At 39.0% G+C, this 23,150-nt stretch overlaps 1 protein-coding gene across 2 annotated transcripts in view; it reads left to right on the plus strand.

The window, feature by feature from the left end:
* Positions 1-264: 264 nt before the first annotated feature.
* Positions 265-23,150, plus strand: part of ptprb (protein tyrosine phosphatase receptor type b) — a 75,756-nt gene continuing 52,870 nt past the window's right edge. The window contains exons 1-6 of one of the 2 annotated variants that reach the window (XM_089127114.1): positions 265-752; positions 863-1,151; positions 6,974-7,237; positions 9,677-9,940; positions 20,782-21,051; positions 21,351-21,623. In XM_089127114.1, the coding sequence (XP_088983240.1) occupies positions 699-752; positions 863-1,151; positions 6,974-7,237; positions 9,677-9,940; positions 20,782-21,051; positions 21,351-21,623 (1,414 nt within the window). In that variant the 5' untranslated portion in view covers positions 265-698. The remainder of the gene's footprint in view (positions 753-862; positions 1,152-6,973; positions 7,238-9,676; positions 9,941-20,781; positions 21,052-21,350; positions 21,624-23,150) is intronic. The other variant, XM_089127113.1, reaches the window with a different exon arrangement.

Here is a 23,150-nt window from a genome sequence, read left to right on the forward strand (position 1 = left end):
CTTGATACAACACTACCTTGACCCTCATTTATATTTGGATTATATTGTTAGCTATATTGTAAATGTAATAAAAAAAATACAATATAAAGAAAAAATACAAAATAATTTACATTAATCCTGACAGAAGAACGTGTATAAACCTATAATTAGATGAGTTTTCTCTTCAACACATCCTTCTGCAGGAGCAATGAGGACACAGGAAGGAAGTGGGGCTGGGCTGTATTGAGTGTTCATGGAGCCCAAAGTCATTGACATCTATTGTTCCAGAAAAAGTTCCAATTCACTGGCATTTATGATCTAAAAAGCTTTTAGCTGAGGGTCTATGTTTGTTGAAGAAATGCATTTTCGGTCATATTTTTAAGAACTACTCTAGTAAATTTAGGGTATTTTAGGCATAAAAAATGGCCTTCGGACAGACTGTACAACGCGTCTCCACTGGACTACCAAAAACAAAGCTTCTGTAGACTTTTGATTGAGGATATCCTTTGGAGACAGAATTGTTTTCCTTTACACATTCCTGATTGTTGTGGTCTAATGAGTGAAAGTGAGCAGTTCCCACGGAGGTTCTCCAGACTGGATTTTGCAGAAAAGTACTTTAAAAGAACTCCTGGATTATACACCAAGGAATAATGTGACTTTTTCAACTGGATTTCTGTGTATTAAACAAAAAAAAAAACTCTTAAAAACCAACAATAACAATGCTGGGAAGCAAAGCCATTCATGTAGCCATTTGGGTAGCATGTGGAATATTGGTAAGTCTAACTAAACTAAACCTGATTTCTTACAAAAATACTTTTCTGTATATGTGACTTCTTGTTTGCTATTTTATCAGCCAAGTAAAAAAAAAATCTTTTGTTTGCAGAGTACCATGGTGGCAGACACATGGGAATGTAGCATCAAAGTTGTAAAAGCCATTTCTACCACAGACTCCATACGCATCATGCTGGATAACGAAGATGTGAAGTGCAAATACACAGTTTCTGTCAGGGAGAGACACAATGACTCGAAAGATTGTCATCAAGACCAGGAACATTCCTCACATTTTGAGTGCAAAACTGAGAATTTAGATCCTGGAACATGGCATCACCTGGATATAACGGCAAAGTTGGGGGAAAACCGACAGGCTGAACACAGTGTCTCCCTTCCAACTAGTAAGAATCATGCTTCCTTACATAATTTTCTGTCTGATAGTCAAAAATCACTATTATTGATTTTCACTGAACAAACCTCTAAACAGTAAACCTGCATGTGTAGCTCATGAATGATTTCTCAAATCAAGTTCTTTATTGAGAAGATGGGTGATGTTTTTTCCCTATGTGACAATACTTATGAGTAGAGATGGGATAAAACAAAGCACTGGTGATTTTAAAGGAAAGGCCATTAAATCTGAAAACTGAAGAATCCATTTAAACATCATGATCCATACTCAAATACAGTAACAGACATACTTTCTTCTACTTTTCTTGATTTTAACTATAGAAATTAAATAGAGCTGTAATTACTTGCAGGTATTTTTAAATGTAAGTACAATGTAAAAATATATAGCTTCAAAATAAGTGTGACTATCATAACGCATTATACTGTATCGCAGTGCTGAAATGCCAACTAGCCTCTCCTTATGGAGGATCCCTATACCACTCTACAGAAAAAGCGTTGTGAAATTTCGGTAGTGATAAAATTCTGTATTAATATTAAAAAGACAATTAGTTTGTTTAGGCATGGTTTGTGGGGAATTACAAACCTGCACACATATATTCTAATGCACATTACTATAGAATCAATTCTTAATGCGCATGTGAACGCCATCACAGGTTTGCGTTTAAAGTCTGTTTAAAGAGAACGGTGTCATCTTAGTGGCCCCTAATTTAATAACAAAAGATAATTTTGACAGAAGTGAATCAATCAAAACTGACTTTAGCTGGAAAATAACATTATTCAAGAACCGCTATAAAACCAAACCAATCTCTACTACCTTAAATTATATGTTTATCTCTGTAAAGCTGCTTTGAGACAATCTACGCTATATAGCGCTATATAAATTAGGATGACTTGACTTGACGACTATCAAATGAATATTAGTACATAGTAACGACACTTATGAAGTGGGACCCAAATATTTTTTTGGTCTTTCAATATTTATTAAGTTTTTCATTACTGTTAACTCATATTGTATATATATATATGTATATATAAAGTTTATTTGATTATGTTTAGCCATTTCGCTTCACGTTTGTTGTAGGATGAGATGTATCACATGTATTTTTATTAGAGAGATACATTATATAGAAAACAAAACTTTTGAATGTAGATCCACAATGTTTAGTTGAGAAGTAAAATAAATAAATAGTAGAGTGGAAAAAGCATTGCTTTATTTTCTATACTGATTTATAACTATATTGTGTGAAATCTGTCACACTCTCTGGTGTTCCATCTATTGGATACACGTGCACAGCATATAATTCTGCAGTGATGACATGTTTTTGTAGGCCAACCCGAAAGTTAGCATTGCCCCATAAGTCCCTCAACAAAAGAAAATAAGAAAATGCAGAAAATGAGAATCGAATAAACAAAAGTTTATTCGATTCTTATACGTTTTGTTTAAGATGATAATCTTGCATGAACTTTGAAGCCGAAATATAATTGGCAGAAGTAAAAAGCTAAAGGTAGGTTACAAATATAATATAATTAAACACATAAATAAATGTATAAATAATATAAAAAATATAAAAATGTATAAAAATATATGTTTTATATTAAAAAATATAAAAATAATATAAACATTTAGGTTTCAAAAGCATAAAAATGTTATTCCTGCAAGGAAAATAAATTTTAGTTATGATCCATTACAGAGGTCATAAATATCCTGTAAGTTTCATCTCGTCTTAGAGATGCAGTCTCATCGTTTCCCTACTGAATGGGTTAAGATTTTGTTCATCCTGTCACTACTTCCGCTAAGAGTGCTGCAATGGGCAGCAACAATCTGCCAACAAGCTGGACCTGTTATGAAATCACTCGATAGCTTTCTGGGCTTTGTTTAAGTGAAAAACTTTACCAATTACATCAGGGAAAAGTTCAATTACTGACTATGAAGTTTCAACCCTAGCAGCTTCCATTGGTTGGAACAAATTCTTCTCACCACTTACTTCCTAGGGCTTAAACTGAAATTTTGGCTGCATCTCTCTGCATACGATGACTAAATCAAACAAGAGGGCTTTATCCAATTATCCATCTGAGTGATGATTGTATGAAAAACTGCCTGGAAGACTCTCCAACCCCAGTCCTCCCTATCACACAGCCAGCCATTTCATCCTGGCACTCAAGACAGCTGACCTTGTCTCTAGCTCAGGGGGACACATCATTGTGATATCACATTAGGAGTTGTGTCCCAATCGACCACTGCACACCTTGGTGAGGTTTGCAACCTGTCCTAACGTCAGTACATCTCTTTGCCTTTGATATCTTAATTCTCAGCCCTCCTCGACTCTGGGTCAGCCAGAAACTTCATTTCCGGGGAACTCTTCTGCCATCTCAACCTCAAAAAGAGGTCCATTGAAACCTCCAACAAGGTTCAGTCCAAAATTGTAAAATCTTTGTCTGTGGCGCTGTCTCTAATTGTGTGGGACCCATCCAAATGCAAGTAGGCTGTCTTCACATGGAGAACATCATCTTCCTGGGGCACCATGGCTCATTAAACACAATACTGTCCTGTCTGCCCCAATGGTGAATTCTTGAAGTAGGGTACCCAATGCCTCCCTGACTGCCTTTTCTATTCCCTGATTGTCTTTGTGATACCTACAGCCCAAGTCTCTGTACTGGACCCAAGAAGGCCTCCACATCTTAGTTTATCCTGATTAATCTTTTGTGGTTCATGTGGATGCTTCTACAACCTGCATGGGGGCCGTCTGGTCTCAGCAGCAGGGTAAACCTTCCCAACTCCATCCATGCATCTTCTTTTCCAAAAAACTCTACATAGCAGAGCAAAATTATGCCATTGGCCACCATCGATCACTGAAATGGAGAGTATCTCTGAGAAGCCATTGACCCCAGGAAAGATGGGCCCTCTTCTTCACACAGTTTGAGTTATCCATCTCCTATTGTGAAGGGATGACAAATGTGAAAGCAGCCTCTACTCTCCAGAAGAAATTCCAGAGAATCCTGAAACCATCCTGACACTTAATGTTGTATTAAGACACTTATTAAAAACCTCCCTTTTTAAGACAAGTAAAAGCTATTTAAAAAAATCTCAAGGGTGTATTGCTGATTTATTTTGTTGTAGAATAAAATGTGTGAGCCACATACCTTATTTCAGACATTTAAGGAAAAACCCATTGACTTCAGGAAGATGGAACAAGAAGTGTGAACTCGTTTATGAGTTTTGGCATTACAAAATACTTCATTCCTGCAGCACTCTAAACCTCTAGTCTAAAGTAACCCAACCCTGCTCTAGTGCAGGTAATGTTTTGGAGAATAAATTGCTATTGCGGCTTATGTGTGTTGCATAATCTTCTTTGTGAAATACCTCCCTGGTTAAACACCACACCCTGAAATCTAGCCAAGAACGACTCTCAAAAATGACTTGGGACGTTCGTCTACATTGATCCATTGGAGAAATTCAGTTGTCCATAAATACCGCTACAGTTTTAAAAAAAACCAAACAATTTTTTTAAAATAAAATTTTGTATTAAAACACCTGTAAAACAATGCTGTTCATTGTGTCATAAGGTGGAATAGATGTCAATAAGCAGCTGAAATTTGGAACTATTTTCAGTGGTAAAGCAAATTTAGGCAATATTCTGGCAATATTCCTTTTAAAATGAAAAGTATTCAATGTTAACTTATTTATTGAACTAGTTTATTGTCTAATAAGTAATATCTCACTCATCACAATTATACTATGAATATCAGTGCTGTTATGATTATCTGTGGTCGATTGTATCTGTATTTCCAAATCACAGTTGATTATCAGAACAACAATGCTCTTGATTGTGTGATATTGCTTAATTATATAATTTTATAAAAAGTAAACAACAATGAACTTAAATATATTGGACATTTCACTGATGGTATTTAAAAAACTTTAAACTGTGTGTACCCCGATTATGTAAATCTAGAGTTATATATGTGATGGAGAAATCCAAATGGCTAAGTGTCAAAAGCTTCTCTAAATACGAGGAAAGGTTGGATTGCACTGATAATGTGCCGTTGTATACGTGTCTGGGCTAAATTCCAAAACAGGAGTTTGACTGTAGGTCAGTTCTTTCAGACTGTTCTCCCCCTCCCATCCGGCTTATTGTTCTTTTGTTCTAATATAGACAAAGACTAGCTCTCAGAGGTCAGTCTGATTACAGTGAGACTTATATAATGTAAAGTGGCCCTCAAATTTATTTGGACTCTTAGGCTAAACGTATTATTGCAATTGAGAACAACATATCAAAGTAAGTGAGTAAAGTAATGTTCAAATTAAAGTGTTACTATCACACTATGTCATTGGCAAAGGACCAGATTTACTGTACTAACAGATTGCGCCAGCACAAGCCCTCTTTGGTGTTCAAATATTACAGTTAGGATTTACTAAAGACAAACAGTGAGAAATTAGCGCTGATAAGGAGTGGACAGGGTTGTTTTGGGGGGCTGACCTTATGCATCCGTAGGAGTTTTCATTTCAGTAGTAAAATTTATAGGAGAAGAGTATTTAAATGAATCACGCATGATGAATTATGCAAGGTTTCCACTAGTCAATTTGCTGGTATTTGTTCACTTATTTATTTCCCAAAAAAAGTCTTAAACACTAATTTGCGCTGCTCTTTTGCATTTATTGCTCTTTGCTCTTTAATTTGTGCATCGTCAGTAGATCACCCGCATAACTTTGCATTCCCATCTGCACTTTTTGCCCTGTTTAGTAAATCTGGCTGGCTTATAGACACTTGGAGTTAGTTCTGGGGAAAACAGATCTATAGATGGTCCAAATATATCTCCAGTGATACTAGACAGAAGCTCCTTTTGTACAGATTTACATGATTAAAACAAAAACAATGGTTGGGGTGTTATTTTCATTTTCTATTTTAGCTATTTATTAGCTATTCTATTTAGCTTTTTAGTCTTGAGCAATTGAAAAAAATCTTGACTCTTAAAATGGGTGTATTGGTATGTGATCTATGATACACCCATGGTTCTCAAGGTGAAAGAGAGTGAAAAAAGTCATTAGAAGAGGTTGCCTGAATGTGACCTTCAACCTTAATGGTTTCTTATCCTGTTCTCTCACAATACCCTTTCAACAAAACCTCAGGAAGAGCTTTCTTTAAAAAAGCAAAGAGCTGTGCTATCGTGTTTTCACATATAGGTTGTTAGACATTCCGTTGCTTTCACTGAGAATAATTCACAGCAGGACCTACTAAGTCCACACCTTTCCTTTCTGTGTAACAGAGTTCTCACAGAGAGCACTATATTAGAAGGACTGTTACGATAATGTCTGTCTGAGGCAAAAAAGCTGATGACCACAAACTAACTGTGTGTTTATTTGGTATGAGGACCCTAATTAGCAACGTGAATGCAAGATTTAAAGTATAAAATTACATTTAATAATTTAGTGGACGCTTGTATCCAATGCTTCCAAGCAGAGCAATAGAAGCAAACCAACAATAGAGCAGTAAATATGCAAGCTCCATGACCAGTCCCAGTTAGTCCAAGTCCAACACAGACATAGTGTAACGGAGGCCAACTAGTAGTTGCTGTGCAAGTAAAACCTCACTCCTCTGACTGTGACAGATAAGTTTAAACGTGTATTATATTTCTCTCTCTCTCTCTCTCTCTCTCTCTCTCTCTCTCTCTTTATATATATATATATATATATATATATATACATACACACATTACACAGACAGTCCCTGTCTATCACAGACAGATTGAGAAATTTTGATGCAATTAATTACAATAATTATAAATTTCATTTATTTATTTATTTATTTTTGTTTAGGACCTTCGGCAGTGGACAATCTCTGGGTTTCTGGGGATGTGAACAGCCTGGAAGTTTCATGGCAGCCTGGTCCAGGCAAAACAGAGGGATATCAAATCATGCTCATAGACAGCAATGGCTTGGGTTCAATCTGGAATGCAACATTTGCGAACACGACCACATCTTATACAATAAAAGGGCTTATTTCTGGGCGACTCTACAACATCACTATCATTACCGAGGTTGGAGAGCTACAGAATTCAGCATCTAGACAAGCACAAACAGGTATTTTGTATTGGATCATCTAATAATAAATGAAATAACATACGAACAATTATTTTTTTTTAAATACATATGCTGTGCTCAAATATCTGTGCCTGTATGAATTCCTCTGCTGTATTTTAAGCAGATATGTTAACACCCTTTCCTGTTTTGAGCACTGAAAGGTCACGTTTGTCCACTTGTGTTATGCCACATTATGTCATGCTGTGTCAATCATAAGACATGTTGCAATTATAAATTCCTAAATTTTGTGAATCTGTGTGCCGTGTTATTTGACTGACTAAGGCTATGTTCCCACTGTCAGTCCAATTAAGAATATGTGTGTATTCGATTGAAATCTGATCTAAAAATTGTGTTTTGCAACTTTTCAGATTTTATTTGTGTGTGCATGTATTGTTTTCTATGCGTTGGAAGGTATATGCCAAAACAACAACAACAACCATAAATGGAGGAACTTGTACAGATCTGTTGTCTCATTTACAACATGACAATGTGTAGCCACAATGCTTGGAAGAACTGTAGGCGGCTGGTATCCATGGCGTTTTTCCGTTCTCTCGTCTTCTCCGGTTTCAAAACATATATATATTAATTTTCTGCTCGTCCAGCACTCTGCAACAACACAACCTCATTTCTGCAGCGACTTTCGGCATGTTTCCTATAAAAACTCATCTGATAAACCATGACAAATCCAATCAGACCATTAAGACTGAAACAGATTTCCAGAAATGCCAGTTGAATTAGATTTCAAACCACCTATGAATGTAACTCGAAACAGATTTGTCCTCTGTCAGGACATCTATCGTCAAATATGACTGGCAATTGCATACAGTTTGGAATGGCGGTATGGTTTTGCGCATCCATGCAGGCTGGGGATGGAGGAGGGTAATTTGCTCCTGAGATCGATGCTGATAATACTGAAGGAGCTTATTGTATGTGATAGGTGTCGTATTCCTATAGGTAGACGTGGATCAGATGGGTGTCAGCTAATGCGAGCTTGACTAACGTGACCTGCCAGGCAACATGACATCATGACTTTTAAGTAAACATACACGCCACTTTTAAGTCAAGTGGCGTGTTATCTATACGCATTTTGAGCTATCCGGGTGTATGCGCGTACATCTACGCCGTTAAGTGTCCGAGTGATTCCGCGTGTATGTACGCACCGTTAAATGTCCAAGCGAAACAAAGCAAAATGTAGATCTACATCTGGGGAGCGATATTTTTTTTTTCCTAGGATGGTAGGGGAAGACTCATGGTATTATGGTAAATGGTATTAACCCCAGCAGTGACGGGTAGGTTTAGGGACGTTGTTGGGTTAGGTCATAGATTTATATATAGGCTACAATAATGTAACGTTAAGTCAACGGCGTTCATAAACACGCTGAAAAGCGATTATTTTTGTTGCGCAAAAATCAAGCGATTGTTGATAGCGCGCCAAAAATGGAAATATGAATTGGCGTGTCATACACATGCCATTTCATGAGATCAGTCTGTGCCAGAGCTGACGCTACTCTTAATTTCATGTTTTGCGTGTTCACATTCGCAAAATCTTGGATTTTAATCTGATATGCACAAAAATCAGGTTTGGAACTCACAGTTCATTCCCACTCAGTAAGATCCTGACAGCAAATCTTTAAACATTCTTTATATATATATATATATATATATATACAAATCTTTTGTTTTGTTTTTTATTGTATATTACACTAGCACATCTTAGTTAGGGTACTGTCTGGGTTAGTTCCTGGTCTCTTTCTAAAAAATGACTTTTGTTTGTGCGTCTAATACCGTCAGTTTGTTGTACTACAGATTTTTGATTTGAGTTATATCAATTAATTTGAAGTATTTATAAAAGACAGTAAAAAGACAGTAAAAAACTGAAATACAGTGTTGCAAAAAATATCAAATATTATCAAACGATCCCATCAGTTCTTCAATAAATCTTGAGTAAATACTCCTATGTTTGTAAAACGAGAGACATTAACCTTTTTTTTTGTGTTCCTCAAAAGAAGGTCTTACAGGTTTAAAATGACTTGAGGGTGTGTAAAGGATGACATTATTGTCATTTTTGGGTGAACTATCCCTTTAAAGGGTTAAATATTTATAAAAATACATAAGTTCTTTATCATTTCAACGTTTAAAAGTCCACAATTCAATATTCAAATATTCAATAAAGCTGTAGGTTGCATGCCAATAGGAATACACTATACCAGATCTGTGTGTAATCTGGACTACTGTACCCTGCCAAGTAACTGTTTACTCAAATAGAAATACAAATAAAGACTAAAACATACTGATAGACTAAAATAAATATTAAAAATTAAAATTAATTGAAAAACTAAACTGACAAAGAGACTTGGTAAAATAACTGAAAAGAAATTTGAAATTGAAGCAAATCAAATCATTTGAAATAAATCTCTCTCTCTACCTCTTTCTGTACAGTACCAGCTGCTGTCTCTAACCTACGTGTGGGGAACACTGACAACCAGACCACCCTCAGGGTTCTGTGGGATAAAGCCTTTGGTGATGTGGACAGTTACCTTGTCAGTCTGGCATTACCTGGTTCAAACTCTACTGAGAAAGCCCTGTCCCCTGATAGTACAGATGTGATGTTTGACAATCTGAGTCCTGGAAAGACCTACCAGGTGTCAGTCAGCACCAGGAGTGGAACGCTTTCTAATAAGACATGGATCACAGGAAAAACTGGTTAGTTGATGGATAAATCAGTTCACTTTATGCTGCACATTCTCTAAGGCACACTTCTTCAATAAAGTGATTTATTCATTCATAAATATCATTACATTTTTTGGGGGAGGCACACTGCATAGCGGAAGTTGTGATTTATCTCTATCTTGGCTGGCTTTAATTCATTTTTTTCAGTATAAGTAAGTTTGTGTAGCGAATGTATTCATTTTTGTCGATCCAATCACAAGTGGACAACGCCACATAAAGAAAGAACATTTTGGGCTTCTCCACTTGACAACTTTTATAAGTAAATCGAAAACGCGATTCAATCAGATTGCTTTCGTAGACACCCATGTGGTTAATGTGGTCAAACAGCCATAATAGTATAAAAGACTTCTCTCTGCCCACTTGCCTAATACATAATGTTCAGCATGGTCAAGCAGTGTCATATCGAATCAACAAGTAGCTATAAGAGAAGACTTCCTTTTCTTTTTTAGATTGATAGAACTGAAAAAGCCCTTTCACGCATGCAATTTCTGAAGGCTCTGCCTTCTTTGACATGGATATCTTTGGTTCGTTTTTTCTGTTCAGTCAATGTCGAACACCCTGGAAAGCTTGTAACGGTTTAAATGTTACATGAGTTTTTAGTTTGTACTTTCTGACTTATCAGGAAAGTTACCTGGGTCAAGTAGTACCTCTAATTGCCATGTGAGGGCACTAGTGAGTGGTGGCTACTAGATATAAGCCTGATAACCATTGAAGAAGTCAGTTCAGTTTGGTAGAGGGAAACCGCATGGTTCTTCTTGTTTGCTACCTGCTTTACCCATTTGAAGTCCTGGTTTGAGAACTCAATGAGTTTATGCTCAAATGTGAGTATATAATAACTGCAAATCGCTGGATGTAATTGTAATGGAAAAAGGTCTGATGTTAGCTGTTTTGTTTTCTTTTGTAGAAAGGACTTGTTATGATTAGACACTAATCACCATAGTGTCAACCCACTCTTGTTGTTTTGCTTCGTTTGGCTGATCTATTTCATGTCTACTGGAAAAGAGATGTTGGAAGCTGGATTTCAGTACATTGTAGCAAAGGCACCAACTTTTCAATCTTCACCTCATACTCATACTGGATAATTGGATAATATCATTGCGTCGATCTCAAAAATCCACTGGGTCATACTCATTCATTCACCATCCTCATTTCAACTCCTCCAAAGGCTGGACACTGATGATAAGTTGTCTATATGGTGGTTTGATTTACAAGGAGACAAAGACTGTTGGTTTCTTTATATTGTTTATTGTTGGGGCAATTATAGGCACGTGTGAAATAAAATAGAAAAATTTATATTTGTTGAGTGAAGTGGTTTTATTTCAGTACCAGTCGAAATTCTGTTGAACCTCCTCAGAGTAACACCAGAGGAAGAAAGAGGGGTGTTACAGAATGGCGCCCGAACAGGGACTAATTTAAACTTTTAAGGAATCCCTTGTATTAAATATAAATTTCGACGGTACTGAAATCCCTTCATAAGCAAGTATCATAAACTAGCTATGGAAGAGGGCACACCAATCATTGATTATTCAGATGGAGCTTTTGTTCGTCGCAGAAGCTCTGTAGCGAATCTTATAGACACTTTTAGTGAGTTGTATTTAGATTCAGAGGAAGAAAGAGAGGTGTTTCCAGAGCAGAGTGATGAGCATGTTGTTAGATCTGTCGACTTCCCATTACCCCCTCCTCCACCTGAGTTTTACCAAGAAGAACTGCAGTTAGACAATGAACAAAAAAATCAACGCATGAGCAGTATTGAAGAACATCTGGCTGATCTTGAGCACCGAGTCAGTGAACTTGTCACCACAGAATCAATGGATACGGAGTTTAAGGCCTGGGAAGACAGGATTAACTACGGTTTTCAGAGAGAGCTGGATCGGGTTAAAAAGCAATGTTATACCAGAGTTGATGAATTGAGTCAGAGCATTGTGGATTGTTTAAAGCGGCGAGATAAACAGCTAGATCAACAATTCAAAGCTATTAAGCCCATCATGTCCACTCCAGTATATTCTAGCACTGCTACTTCTCATAAGTCTCAAACACCATCCCAGATTGCTTCTGTTTCACAAGATGCCACAAAGCAAGTAACATATCTTTCTTCATCATCTCCCCTACCTACTGTTAAGCTGGAATTGCCAACTTTTAGCAATTTTGATTCAGAAGACCCTATAGATTTCATCGACCGTTTTGAAGAGTATAAAGAACTGAGACCTCTGCATCATGAAGAATTGTTAGCAGCATTATCAGTAAGTCTGAAAGGAACTGCAAAGAGTTGGTGGAGAGCAGAGAAGCAAAATATTACAGGGTGGACCGCGTTCAAAGAGAAGTTCCTTTTTTCATTTTTGAATGAAGATCACCAGGAAGTGGCTGCTCAGAAGTTGGCAAATTACAGACAAAGAGTTAACGAAAGTGTAAGAGACTTTGCTTTCAACTACCGAGCTATGTCACTAAAGATTAACCCTAGAATGTCTGAAGAGGAGCTTGTACAAGCAACTTTGAGAAACTGCAATCCTCGCTTGGCTTCACTGTTGAGGGGAACAGTAAAAACAATTGATGATCTGGTTCGTCTCGGCACACAAATAGAGAAGGACTGGGTGGAGAGCAAGAGAAGATGGAGTCAAGGTAAAGATGAGGAGCAGAAGAAAAAATCTTCAAGTGGAAAGGATCAACCGAATCGTCTCATGTTTATTGATCCCACGTTTAGCTCGCAATGTAACAATGTACTACAAGCTCCTATAATTTTAAATCATTCGTACTTCAATGCAGTAATTGATACAGGAAGCACCTTTTCTTTGTTGCAACATAAAGTATGGCAGAGACTGAGGAGGAGGGATGAGCAATTGACCAGAAGTGCTCAAACGTTCATGCTCGCTAATGGCCAGAGTCAGAAAACTCAGGGTAAAATACTTTGGGAATGTGAAATATACGGAGTAAAACATGAAGTCACGTTTTATGTGATGAACGATGAAAGCTTGGCCGTTCCTGTCATCTTGGGATTGGATTTCCTCAAAGAAGCCAAGCTAACTATTGATTTTAATGCTTCACGTATATTCATGCCTGACGTTAACTCTGGTCATCCTATGTGTTTTAATAAAATGCCCGAGCATGCTGCTGTTCAGTTCTATGCTGCACAAGGAGATAATGGAATGGTGCAAAATGAAGAGATGTTGAAGCTGTTTGATCAAGCAGTGGAAAACTCACATGCCTCAAATGAGGTAAAGGATCAATTGAAAGCTGTCATGTGTGATTGGCCTTCAGTATGTACCCGTAAGCTAGGTCGGACGAACTTCATTAAGCATGAGATTAAAACAGTTGATGAACTCCCGTTAAGGAAGAGACCTTACAGAGTTTCAAGAACTAAGAATGATTTTATTGAAGAACAGATTAAGGAGTTGCTTCAACTAAAAATCATCAGACCTTCCACGTCTCCGTGGGCTTCACCTGTGGTGGTCGTAGATAAGAAAGATGGAGGAGCCCGGTTTTGCGTTGATTACCGTGGCCTTAATGCAAAAACTCACCTCGACGCTTATCCGATGCCTCAAATCACGGATATTCTAGATTCTCTCCAAGGAGCCAAAGTATTCAGCACGCTGGACCTAAAGAGCGGATACTGGCAAGTTGAAATGGATTCTGCAAGTGTGGAAAAGACTGCTTTCATTACTGCTTCAGGGCTATATGAATTCTTGTGTCTTCCCTTTGGCCTTAAAAACGCCGCAGCATCTTTCCAACGGCTGATGGAGCAAGTTCTCAGAGAGCACAAGAACAAATGTTGCATGGTCTATATCGATGACATTATTGTATACTCACCAGATATCCAAACACACCTGCACCATCTCAAACAAGTGTTTCATAGTCTGCACAAGGCCGGTCTCACGCTTAACCTCAAGAAATGTAGGTTCATATGTTCATCACTTGACTATTTAGGTCATACCATCACAGTGGATGGAGTCAAGGTGAACTCGGACAAAGTGGATGCGATCAGAACATTCCCAACTCCCAAGTCTTTAAAACAGTTACAACGATTTCTAGGCCTGGCGGCTTGGTATCATCGGTTTATTTCTGACTTCTCCACTAAAACCGCGCCCTTGCATGCGTTGAAGAAGAAAGAAGTGAGGTGGAAGTGGACAGATGACTGTCAGCGTTCATTTGACCTCATCAAAGATGAACTCACTAGAGCACCTGTTTTATGTACTCCTAACTTTGATTCTTCTTTTAAAGTACAGACCGATGCAAGTGATGTAGGCTTAGGAGCTGTCTTAACACAAGAGGTGGATGGTCAAGAGAGAGTAATCGCATATGCTTCCCGGTTGCTCAGAGGTGCAGAGAAGTCCTATTCTGCATCAGAAAAGGAATGTTTAGCAGTAGTGTGGGCTGTAGAGAAGTGGCACCATTACCTAGAAGGCAGAGCTTTTGAGGTGATCACTGATCATGCATCCTTAGTTTGGCTGTTCCAGCATCCAAAACCCTCATCCAGACTGGAAAGATGGACGATCAGATTGCAAGGGTATCACTTTACTGTACGGTATCGGAGAGGACAATGTAATGTAGTGCCTGATGCCTTTTCTAGGAGAGATGCAGCTGAATCCCCGGCTGTGTTGTTACACACACCAGCTAAGCGAGGTTTTACTTCTGTCTCTTGGGATCTGCCGTTGGACTTGTCTCAAATTGCCGATGAACAGAAAAAAGACCCAGAGTACAAAGACATCATGGATAAAGCCAAGAGCCAGAAAACCACAGATCTTAAGAGAACGCACTACCTCCTTAAAAATGAGATTTTATTTAGGAGTGTTCCAGACTCTAAAGAAGGCCAAAGACTGCAAATTGTAGTCCCCGCAAAGTTGAAGGAAGTAATGTTAACTTATGCACATGACAGTCCTCTGAGTGGTCACTTGGGTAAATTTAAAACTCTGATGCGTCTTTTGGAATTTGCTTACTGGCCATCAGTCCGAACTGACGTATGGCAGCACTGCAAAAAGTGTGAGAAATGTCAACAGCATAAGCCCACTAACTTAAAACCGGCAGGCGGACTACAAAGTGTGCCCATTGTTGAGCCGGGATATATGCTTGGCATGGACATCATGGGACCATTCCCACGAAGCACCCGCCAGAATAGTTACCTCCTTGTTATAGTAGACTATTTTACTAAATGGGTAGAGGTTTTCCCAATGAGAGCTGCTAAGTCTACAACAATTGTGCGAATTCTGATAGAGGAGATTTTCACAAGATGGGGAACACCAGCTTTCATCGTGTCCGATAGAGGTGCACAATTCACCTCAAACCTCTTGGCTCAATTATGTAAGCAGTGGCAAGTAACACAAAAACTCACCACTGCATACCATCCTCAGTCAAATCTCACTGAGCGAGTCAACCGGAATTTGAAAACTATGATTGCCACGTATGTCGAACAAAACCACCGTACCTGGGATCAGTGGTTATGCGAGTTCAGATTTGCGCTAAATACCGCATGGCATGAGAGTACAGGGTATTCACCAGCTGAGATAGCCCTAGGACGACAACTGAAAGGTCCTCTGCAGAGAGCCTTACAGAATCCACCAGATCCAGACCAACCAGCTTATAGTATACTGGAACGTCAAAAGATTCTGTATGACTCCGTAAGAGAGAATGTAGAGAAGGCACAAACTAAACAAAAAAAGTACTACAACCTCAAGACAAGAGCTCAAAATTTCAATGAAGGGGATTTAGTATGGGTGCGGACGCATCCTCTTTCTAGTGCAGATGATGCTTTCATGGCTAAGATCTCACCTAAATGGAAAGGTCCAGCTAAGATTATGAAAAAGCTAGGTCCTGTAAACTACAAGGTAACCATGTTGACGGAACCTGTTCAGGTAGACACTTATCATACCCAGAATTTAAAAATTTTCCATGGGTCAAATTTTTAGACCTTGGGGAGGGGTATGTAACGGTTTAAATGTTACATGAGTTTTTAGTTTGTACTTTCTGACTTATCAGGAAAGTTACCTGGGTCAAGTAGTACCTCTAATTGCCATGTGAGGGCACTAGTGAGTGGTGGCTACTAGATATAAGCCTGATAACCATTGAAGAAGTCAGTTCAGTTTGGTAGAGGGAAACCGCATGGTTCTTCTTGTTTGCTACCTGCTTTACCCATTTGAAGTCCTGGTTTGAGAACTCAATGAGTTTATGCTCAAATGTGAGTATATAATAACTGCAAATCGCTGGATGTAATTGTAATGGAAAAAGGTCTGATGTTAGCTGTTTTGTTTTCTTTTGTAGAAAGGACTTGTTATGATTAGACACTAATCACCATAGTGTCAACCCACTCTTGTTGTTTTGCTTCGTTTGGCTGATCTATTTCATGTCTACTGGAAAAGAGATGTTGGAAGCTGGATTTCAGTACATTGTAGCAAAGGCACCAACTTTTCAATCTTCACCTCATACTCATACTGGATAATTGGATAATATCATTGCGTCGATCTCAAAAATCCACTGGGTCATACTCATTCATTCACCATCCTCATTTCAACTCCTCCAAAGGCTGGACACTGATGATAAGTTGTCTATATGGTGGTTTGATTTACAAGGAGACAAAGACTGTTGGTTTCTTTATATTGTTTATTGTTGGGGCAATTATAGGCACGTGTGAAATAAAATAGAAAAATTTATATTTGTTGAGTGAAGTGGTTTTATTTCAGTACCAGTCGAAATTCTGTTGAACCTCCTCAGAGTAACACCAGAGGAAGAAAGAGGGGTGTTACAAGCTTTTACATATTAATCACATTTACATATTCATCATCCCAGCAGAGGAAGGCATTGGGATATTCGCTAATAGAATACTGCTGCTATTTTGAACTTATTTTTGTATACCTAAGCAAAATGTTTTAGTTAATTACCTAATGCTGTGAGTATATTGGGCTTGTGTTGTGTCAAAATCAGAGTGACCTGCCCATAGGCCCTCTCATTGAAGCCACGTTTACACAAAGCCGGGTATTTAGCGAAACGAATATTTTCTCCCTCTCCGTTTTCAAAAATAACATTGTTCACACACCCGCATAAATATGCCATCGAGCGCCATCATAACTATGCCAAACCTATTGGCAGTATAGGGGTTAAGGATAAAGCCATGCAAACCAATCAAAATCCTCAGAATCGATAAGAGAGAACCTAAAACCCCGTTTCTCCCAGTTCACACGACAACACATAATCGGCGTTTTCAGAAATCTCCACTTTGGCCGGAGTTTTTAGAAATAATCGTTTTCTGTGATAAAAACGGGGTTTTCGTGTAAATGACAGGCCAAACCGCAGGGAAATATCTGCATTTTCCCTTCGTGTAAACGGGGCCTGAATCAGGACAGAAGTCGAAAGGGGAGTCGGGGACAAAACAGACAGATTAAAACATAAGGGGCCTATCATACATCCAGCGCAACACAATGCTAGATTTTTTGCTATTTTCAGCTCGACACAGTTATCATTTTTACATCTGAAACTGAAACGAGGTGTGTTCAGGCACACTGTTGGCACGTTGCTATTTTGTGGCAACAGAAATAGACTGACAACCTGACCATTGACAACCTGATACATTGTCTAAAGTCAATGGCACTATATATATATATATATATATATATTGTTATTTAAAGAGCTCTTAAAAGAGAGAATAAAAAAATCACATCTCCAAACAAACAAAGGGTAAGTGTTTCCTGCCCGACTCTCCAGCCTTCTATTTTAAACAAACAATTTAAAGGATTAGTTCACTTTTGAAAAAACTTTTGCTGATAATTTACTCACCCCCATATCATCCAAGATGTCCATGTCTTTCTTTCCTCAGTCGAAAAGAAATTAAGGTTTTTGATGAAAACATTCCAGGATTTTTCTCCTTATAATGGACTTCCATGGGAACCAGGTCCAACCGAGGTCCAAACGACAGTTATAACAGTTACAGATGCAGCTTCAAATGTCTTTAAACGACACCAGACGATGAATAAGGGTCTTATCATGCGAAACGATCAGTTATTTCAAAGCTTATTCCAAAAATGTAACTTTTCTAAGGACAAATGCTAGCCTTTCTCCATTCTGTGAGGCGCGTTTGCAACGTCATGTAATACGTAATTACGTTCAAAAGGTCACGGGCGACGTAGCCAGAAGTACAGAGTCAGAGTGTTTACAAGTTAAACGCATAGGTTGAACGTGAAAACTAACTCAAACGGCGTTTACAAAAAAGGAATTAAAAGGTAAAACAACGATGTCGGACGATTTTGATTCTGTACTTCCGGCTACGTCGCCCGTGACCTTTTGAACGTAATTACGTATTACGTGACGTTACAAACGCGCCTCACAATATATTACAAGGCTAGCATTTGTCCTTAGAAAAGTTACATTTTTGGAATAAGCTTTGAAATAACCGATCGTTTCGCATGATAAGACCCTTATTCATCGTTTGGTGTCGTTTAAAGACATTTGAAGCTGCATCTGAAACTGTTATTAACTGTCGTTTGGACCTCGGTTGGACCTGGTTCCCATGGAAGTCCATTATAAGGAGAAAAATCCTGGAATGTACAGATGTATAGACGACAACATTGTCAAAATGATCACCGTTCACACAGATCCGCAAAAATGACTGTATTAGTCAGCCAGGGGTGCGTTTCCCAAAAGCATCGTTAGCCAAATATGGTCGCAAGTTCCGTCGTTATCAACATAGTTCAACAAGTCGGTGTTTCCCGAAACCATCATTCCAACGAACATTCACAAACAGCATCGCAAATTTGGTTTGAACGACAGCTCTCGACATGTGGTTAGAGGCATAGTTTCTATATTGCATGACATTTGGAGGTAATAAATTCTTATCTTGAGCAAAATAATCAAGCTGACATTCGGTACAACCGGTGCCTTTTATTTAGAATACATATAAATGTTATTTACGTCTTTTAGTTTGTCAAAAGAGTTGAAGTACCCTGTTTGAAGAGTGCGCATGTGCGAACATGCTCTACTATTGGATACATCTTTACAGATGCTATCTACTCAGTCACTGACTGTAGTGCATGACTGTAGCTTGCGGCCAGGAGAAGATGTCATCAGGTAGCATCCAACCTTCACCGGGTGTTTCGACCCTGAACCACAACACCCTCCAGTTGGCGGGTCGGCAGTGGTGGCCTGTCACTGCCCACCTCCTCCTGGCCCCCAGCTCAACTCCTCCCTTCTATTCCAGAGCCAGCAAGACGCTCTTTCTGCTGCCTCACCCAACCTACGGACAGCTGCCTTTCTCTCCCTTCCTGCTATACCCAGAGCTGTGAGTGTCTTCCACACCGACTGCACAGGGAAGCCCCTGCACCCGACCTCCACCGGGAATAGCCAGGTCTGCCACCCTTTGGCCCTGCACTGCTCAACGAGGTCCTGATACTTAGTGGCTTTCCGCTCATAGGCCTCCTCGCACCCGTCTTCCCAAGGGACCGTCAGTTCGATCAAGATTATCTTCCTACCCTCCTCGGACCATAAGACCATGTCCGGCCTCAGTGATGTCTGCACAACCTGGGGGAAGACTAGTTTCCTTCCCAGGTCCACCCTCATCTCCCAGGACTGTGCTACTTGCAAGAGGCTCTTTTCCCTCCTCTTGGGGGCTGGTGGTTTCTCCCCTTCTCTGATGAACTGAATGGCTGATACTGGCCTTGCACTGGACTGGCGCTTTTTCTGCCTCTCCCGCTCCAGGATGTCAGCCAGTTCACAGAGAACCTTGTCATGGCGCCACCTGCATCTTCTTCGGCTAAGGGCTGTTTTGCATCCTGCCAATATGTGCGCCATTGTTCCCCTCTCTCCGCATAGCCTACACAGTGGGTCGTCCCTCATTCCCCACCTGTGGAGGTTTGTTGGTGATGGAAGGGTGTCGTACACAGAGCGCAGCAAGAAGGAGATGCGAAAGGGCTCCAGTCTCCAGATCTCAGGCCACGTGATCTTCCGCTTCGGCAGGTCCCACTTTGTCCAGGCACCCTGTACTCCAAGTTCGACAGCCTTGGACATGCGCCTTTCTTCCTCCAGGTGTCGGACCTCGGCTTGGATCATGTCCCTCCTTTGCCTTTGGGTCTGCTTTACCCCACTGCTGGAAGTGGGCAGACCCGAGTCCTTGCCTCCCTATGCATGGGTTCCCGATGATGTCCTTCAGAGAAAGGACATCTTACTACTATGTAAGAACGAGCCAAATATTGAGTCTGGTAATAAAGCAAAATAACTGAGAACAAAATAGTCCTCAGATGACATGTCTGTAATTTATGTTAACAAATCTAGTGTTAATTGGATCTCAAACAGTTTCATTAAAAGTAGTTATTACTCCACCATGTGCGAAACCAACATGGTTGAACGATACTTTGCAACAATGGGTTTCAGGAAACAGTCGCGACTAGCTCATTGATTTCTCTAAAGATGCATCATACTATGGTAGTGAAGCAGCGAGTTACATCGTTACATCGCACCTCTGGCCAATAGTTGCAGATGTCACTTTGTAAATAAACACTACGTGCCTATTCTGAACACATAATAAGCATGCACATGACTTCACCATTTTCACAAATTTGCATGTTTTGAAACCCATTTTCAAAAGTTTGCATTTTCTGGCCCCCAAAACACTTTTGTCATGTAAATGAATGCATGAAAGGCATAAATGCATAAAAGGTTTTCTGTTTCTAGTTGAAAACAGTGTTGCCCCAAAGGATTTTTAAAGGCCTCTTGTAAATATATAAAATTATTTAATTATAGAGATAATATTTTACTATGTTTCTTATTATTATATAATTATACTAACTATGTATAGTTTGTAGTTAGATTTTATCTCTTGTATTGAACATTGTTTTTCCCTATAGAACCAGGGAAGGTGTCAGATCTGATGATGGAGAATCTGTTGGATCGTAGCTTGCTAAAGATCACTTGGACACTTCCTCCTGGAGAATGGGAGCACATCCGTGTGGTGCTGTCAAATGGAAGTGAAATCCTGGTTAACCAAACTGTGGAAAGAATGGCAAAAGAAATACTCTTGTCAGGGTTACATCTGCAGCCTGGCAGAGTGTACAGCATGGCAGTCAGTGTTGAAAACGGTGGCCTGGCTAATACTGTCTATTACCAGGGGGAAATAGGTAACCATTTGTCAATACTCTCAATAACTATAAATGATCTCAAATACAAGCATGAGAAGACACATTAAACCTGTTTTAAATTTGCCTACTGTCCATTATAATTATTTTTAATATTATAAGCAAGCCCCTCAAAACACCTGAAGTTCAGGACTAAATTTCAAATTCCACAAGTGCACGGTGCAATGTTCACATATAATTTGCACCGTGCACTTGGTGTTCATAACATAAATAGCATTATTTCCAGTTGTATGTTGGGTTATGTAACATCTTTCTTTTGTTGTTGGTCTTTTTCTTTTCAGGTCTTCCACCAGTATCGGAACTGCACATTCGTCACTCAGATGAGACCTCCCTAAGCGCTCTGTGGACTCATGCCTCTGGCTCATCATCCCGTAATGGTTACGTCATTCAGCTTTTCCAAAGCAACATGTCTACAGTTATTCAGACACGCACCTTGAGCCGTGACATGAGAGAGTGCACCTTTAATGTCCTCACGCCTGGTCGTCTGTACGACATTACTGTAACCACCATCACACAGAACATAAATAGTTCTGCTACAATAAAGGGAAGAACATGTAAGGCTATCTTGCCATTTTCTAAGAAAGATTACTCGTTTAAAACAAGAACTTTCTGAAGGTCTAGGTTATGTCTAATGAAACTGACGATTTTCTATTTTTTTCTTCTTTGGAAAATGTTTTAAGACAGGTAATACACATAGTGAACAAAAAATCTAAAAAGCTAGTTAATGCATTACGAACAATCATCAATTTACAATGAACAGTAATATATTTGTAAATGAAAAACATATTAACAATAATATTCAATTTCAATGCATTAACAAATGTTAACAAACAGAACATCACCAGCTGTTCATCACCAGGCCTGGAAAGACAGCTTATTCAAATATAAGTCTGAAATTGTGTCAGCAAGATCTGTTTATCTTTCTCATATAATTCTCAGCAATCAGAGAAACCCCAAAAAACTGTTTCACTCAATCAACAAGCTGCTTAAAAATCACAGCGTCTCTAATGTTCCTGCTTCAACTCACCTTTGTAATATGTTTTTGGAGTTTTTTAGCACCAAAATTGACAATATTCGAAACCACATTGTTGCCACTCATACCATTGCTGCCTCCTCTTCAGATACATTTGCATTTTCTGGTGTCTCGCTCTCTAATTTTGCAATTCATGATTCCCAGTCTCTGTGTAATACGGTTTCAAAACTGAAAGCCTCAACTTCTAGAGTTGATCCTATACCAGCTTGCCTTTTTAAATCATGTTTTGATTCCCTCTCTCCCTTTGTTTTGAGAATTATCAATAACTCCCTGTGCACTGGTGTTGTGCCAGCTGCACTTAAAACTGCTGCTGTCACCCCTGTACCAAAAACTAACAACACGGACTTTGATAATCTGAATAATTTTCGACCCATCTCTAATCTTCCATTCCTCGCCAAAATTTTAGAACAAACAGTGGCTTCTCAACTACTGTCTCATCTTTCTGCTAATGATCTTTTTGAGCCACTTCAGTCTGGATTTCGGAAACTGCACAGCACTGAGACAGCACTGGTCAAAGTGACTAATGATTTGTTAATGGCATCTGATTCTGGCCGTCTATCTATACTGATTCTTCTTGATCTTAGTGCCGCTTTTGACACTATAGATCATTCGATTTTAATCAATCGCTTAGAGACCATTTTTGGAGTTTCTGATTCTGCATTAAATTGGTTTAAGTCCTATCTCTCTGATCGCAAGCAGTTTGTTGTGATGGGTGATTACAAGTCCGAGGTCGGTGTGGTGCGCTCTGGTGTTCCCCAGGGATCAGTTTTGGGCCCGTTACTTTTTAGTATTTACATTTTTCCATTTGGGCAACTTTTAAGAACTCTTGGTCTTAATTTTCACTTTTATGCCGATGACACTCAGATCTATTTACATTCAAAACCTGATATCAATATGCCTGTGTCTTATATTTCTCAGTGTTTTACTGAGATTAGGAAATGGATGTCTGAAAACTTTCTCTGTCTGAACAGTGATAAGACTGAAGTGATGCTTATTGGTTCACCTCATCAGTTGCGTAAAGCAGAGTCCATAACTTTAAGTATGGATG

Source organism: Pimephales promelas, chromosome 24, assembly GCF_988280905.1.
Source record: "Pimephales promelas chromosome 24, fPimPro1.hap1.1, whole genome shotgun sequence".
NCBI lineage: Eukaryota > Metazoa > Chordata > Actinopteri > Cypriniformes > Leuciscidae > Pimephales > Pimephales promelas.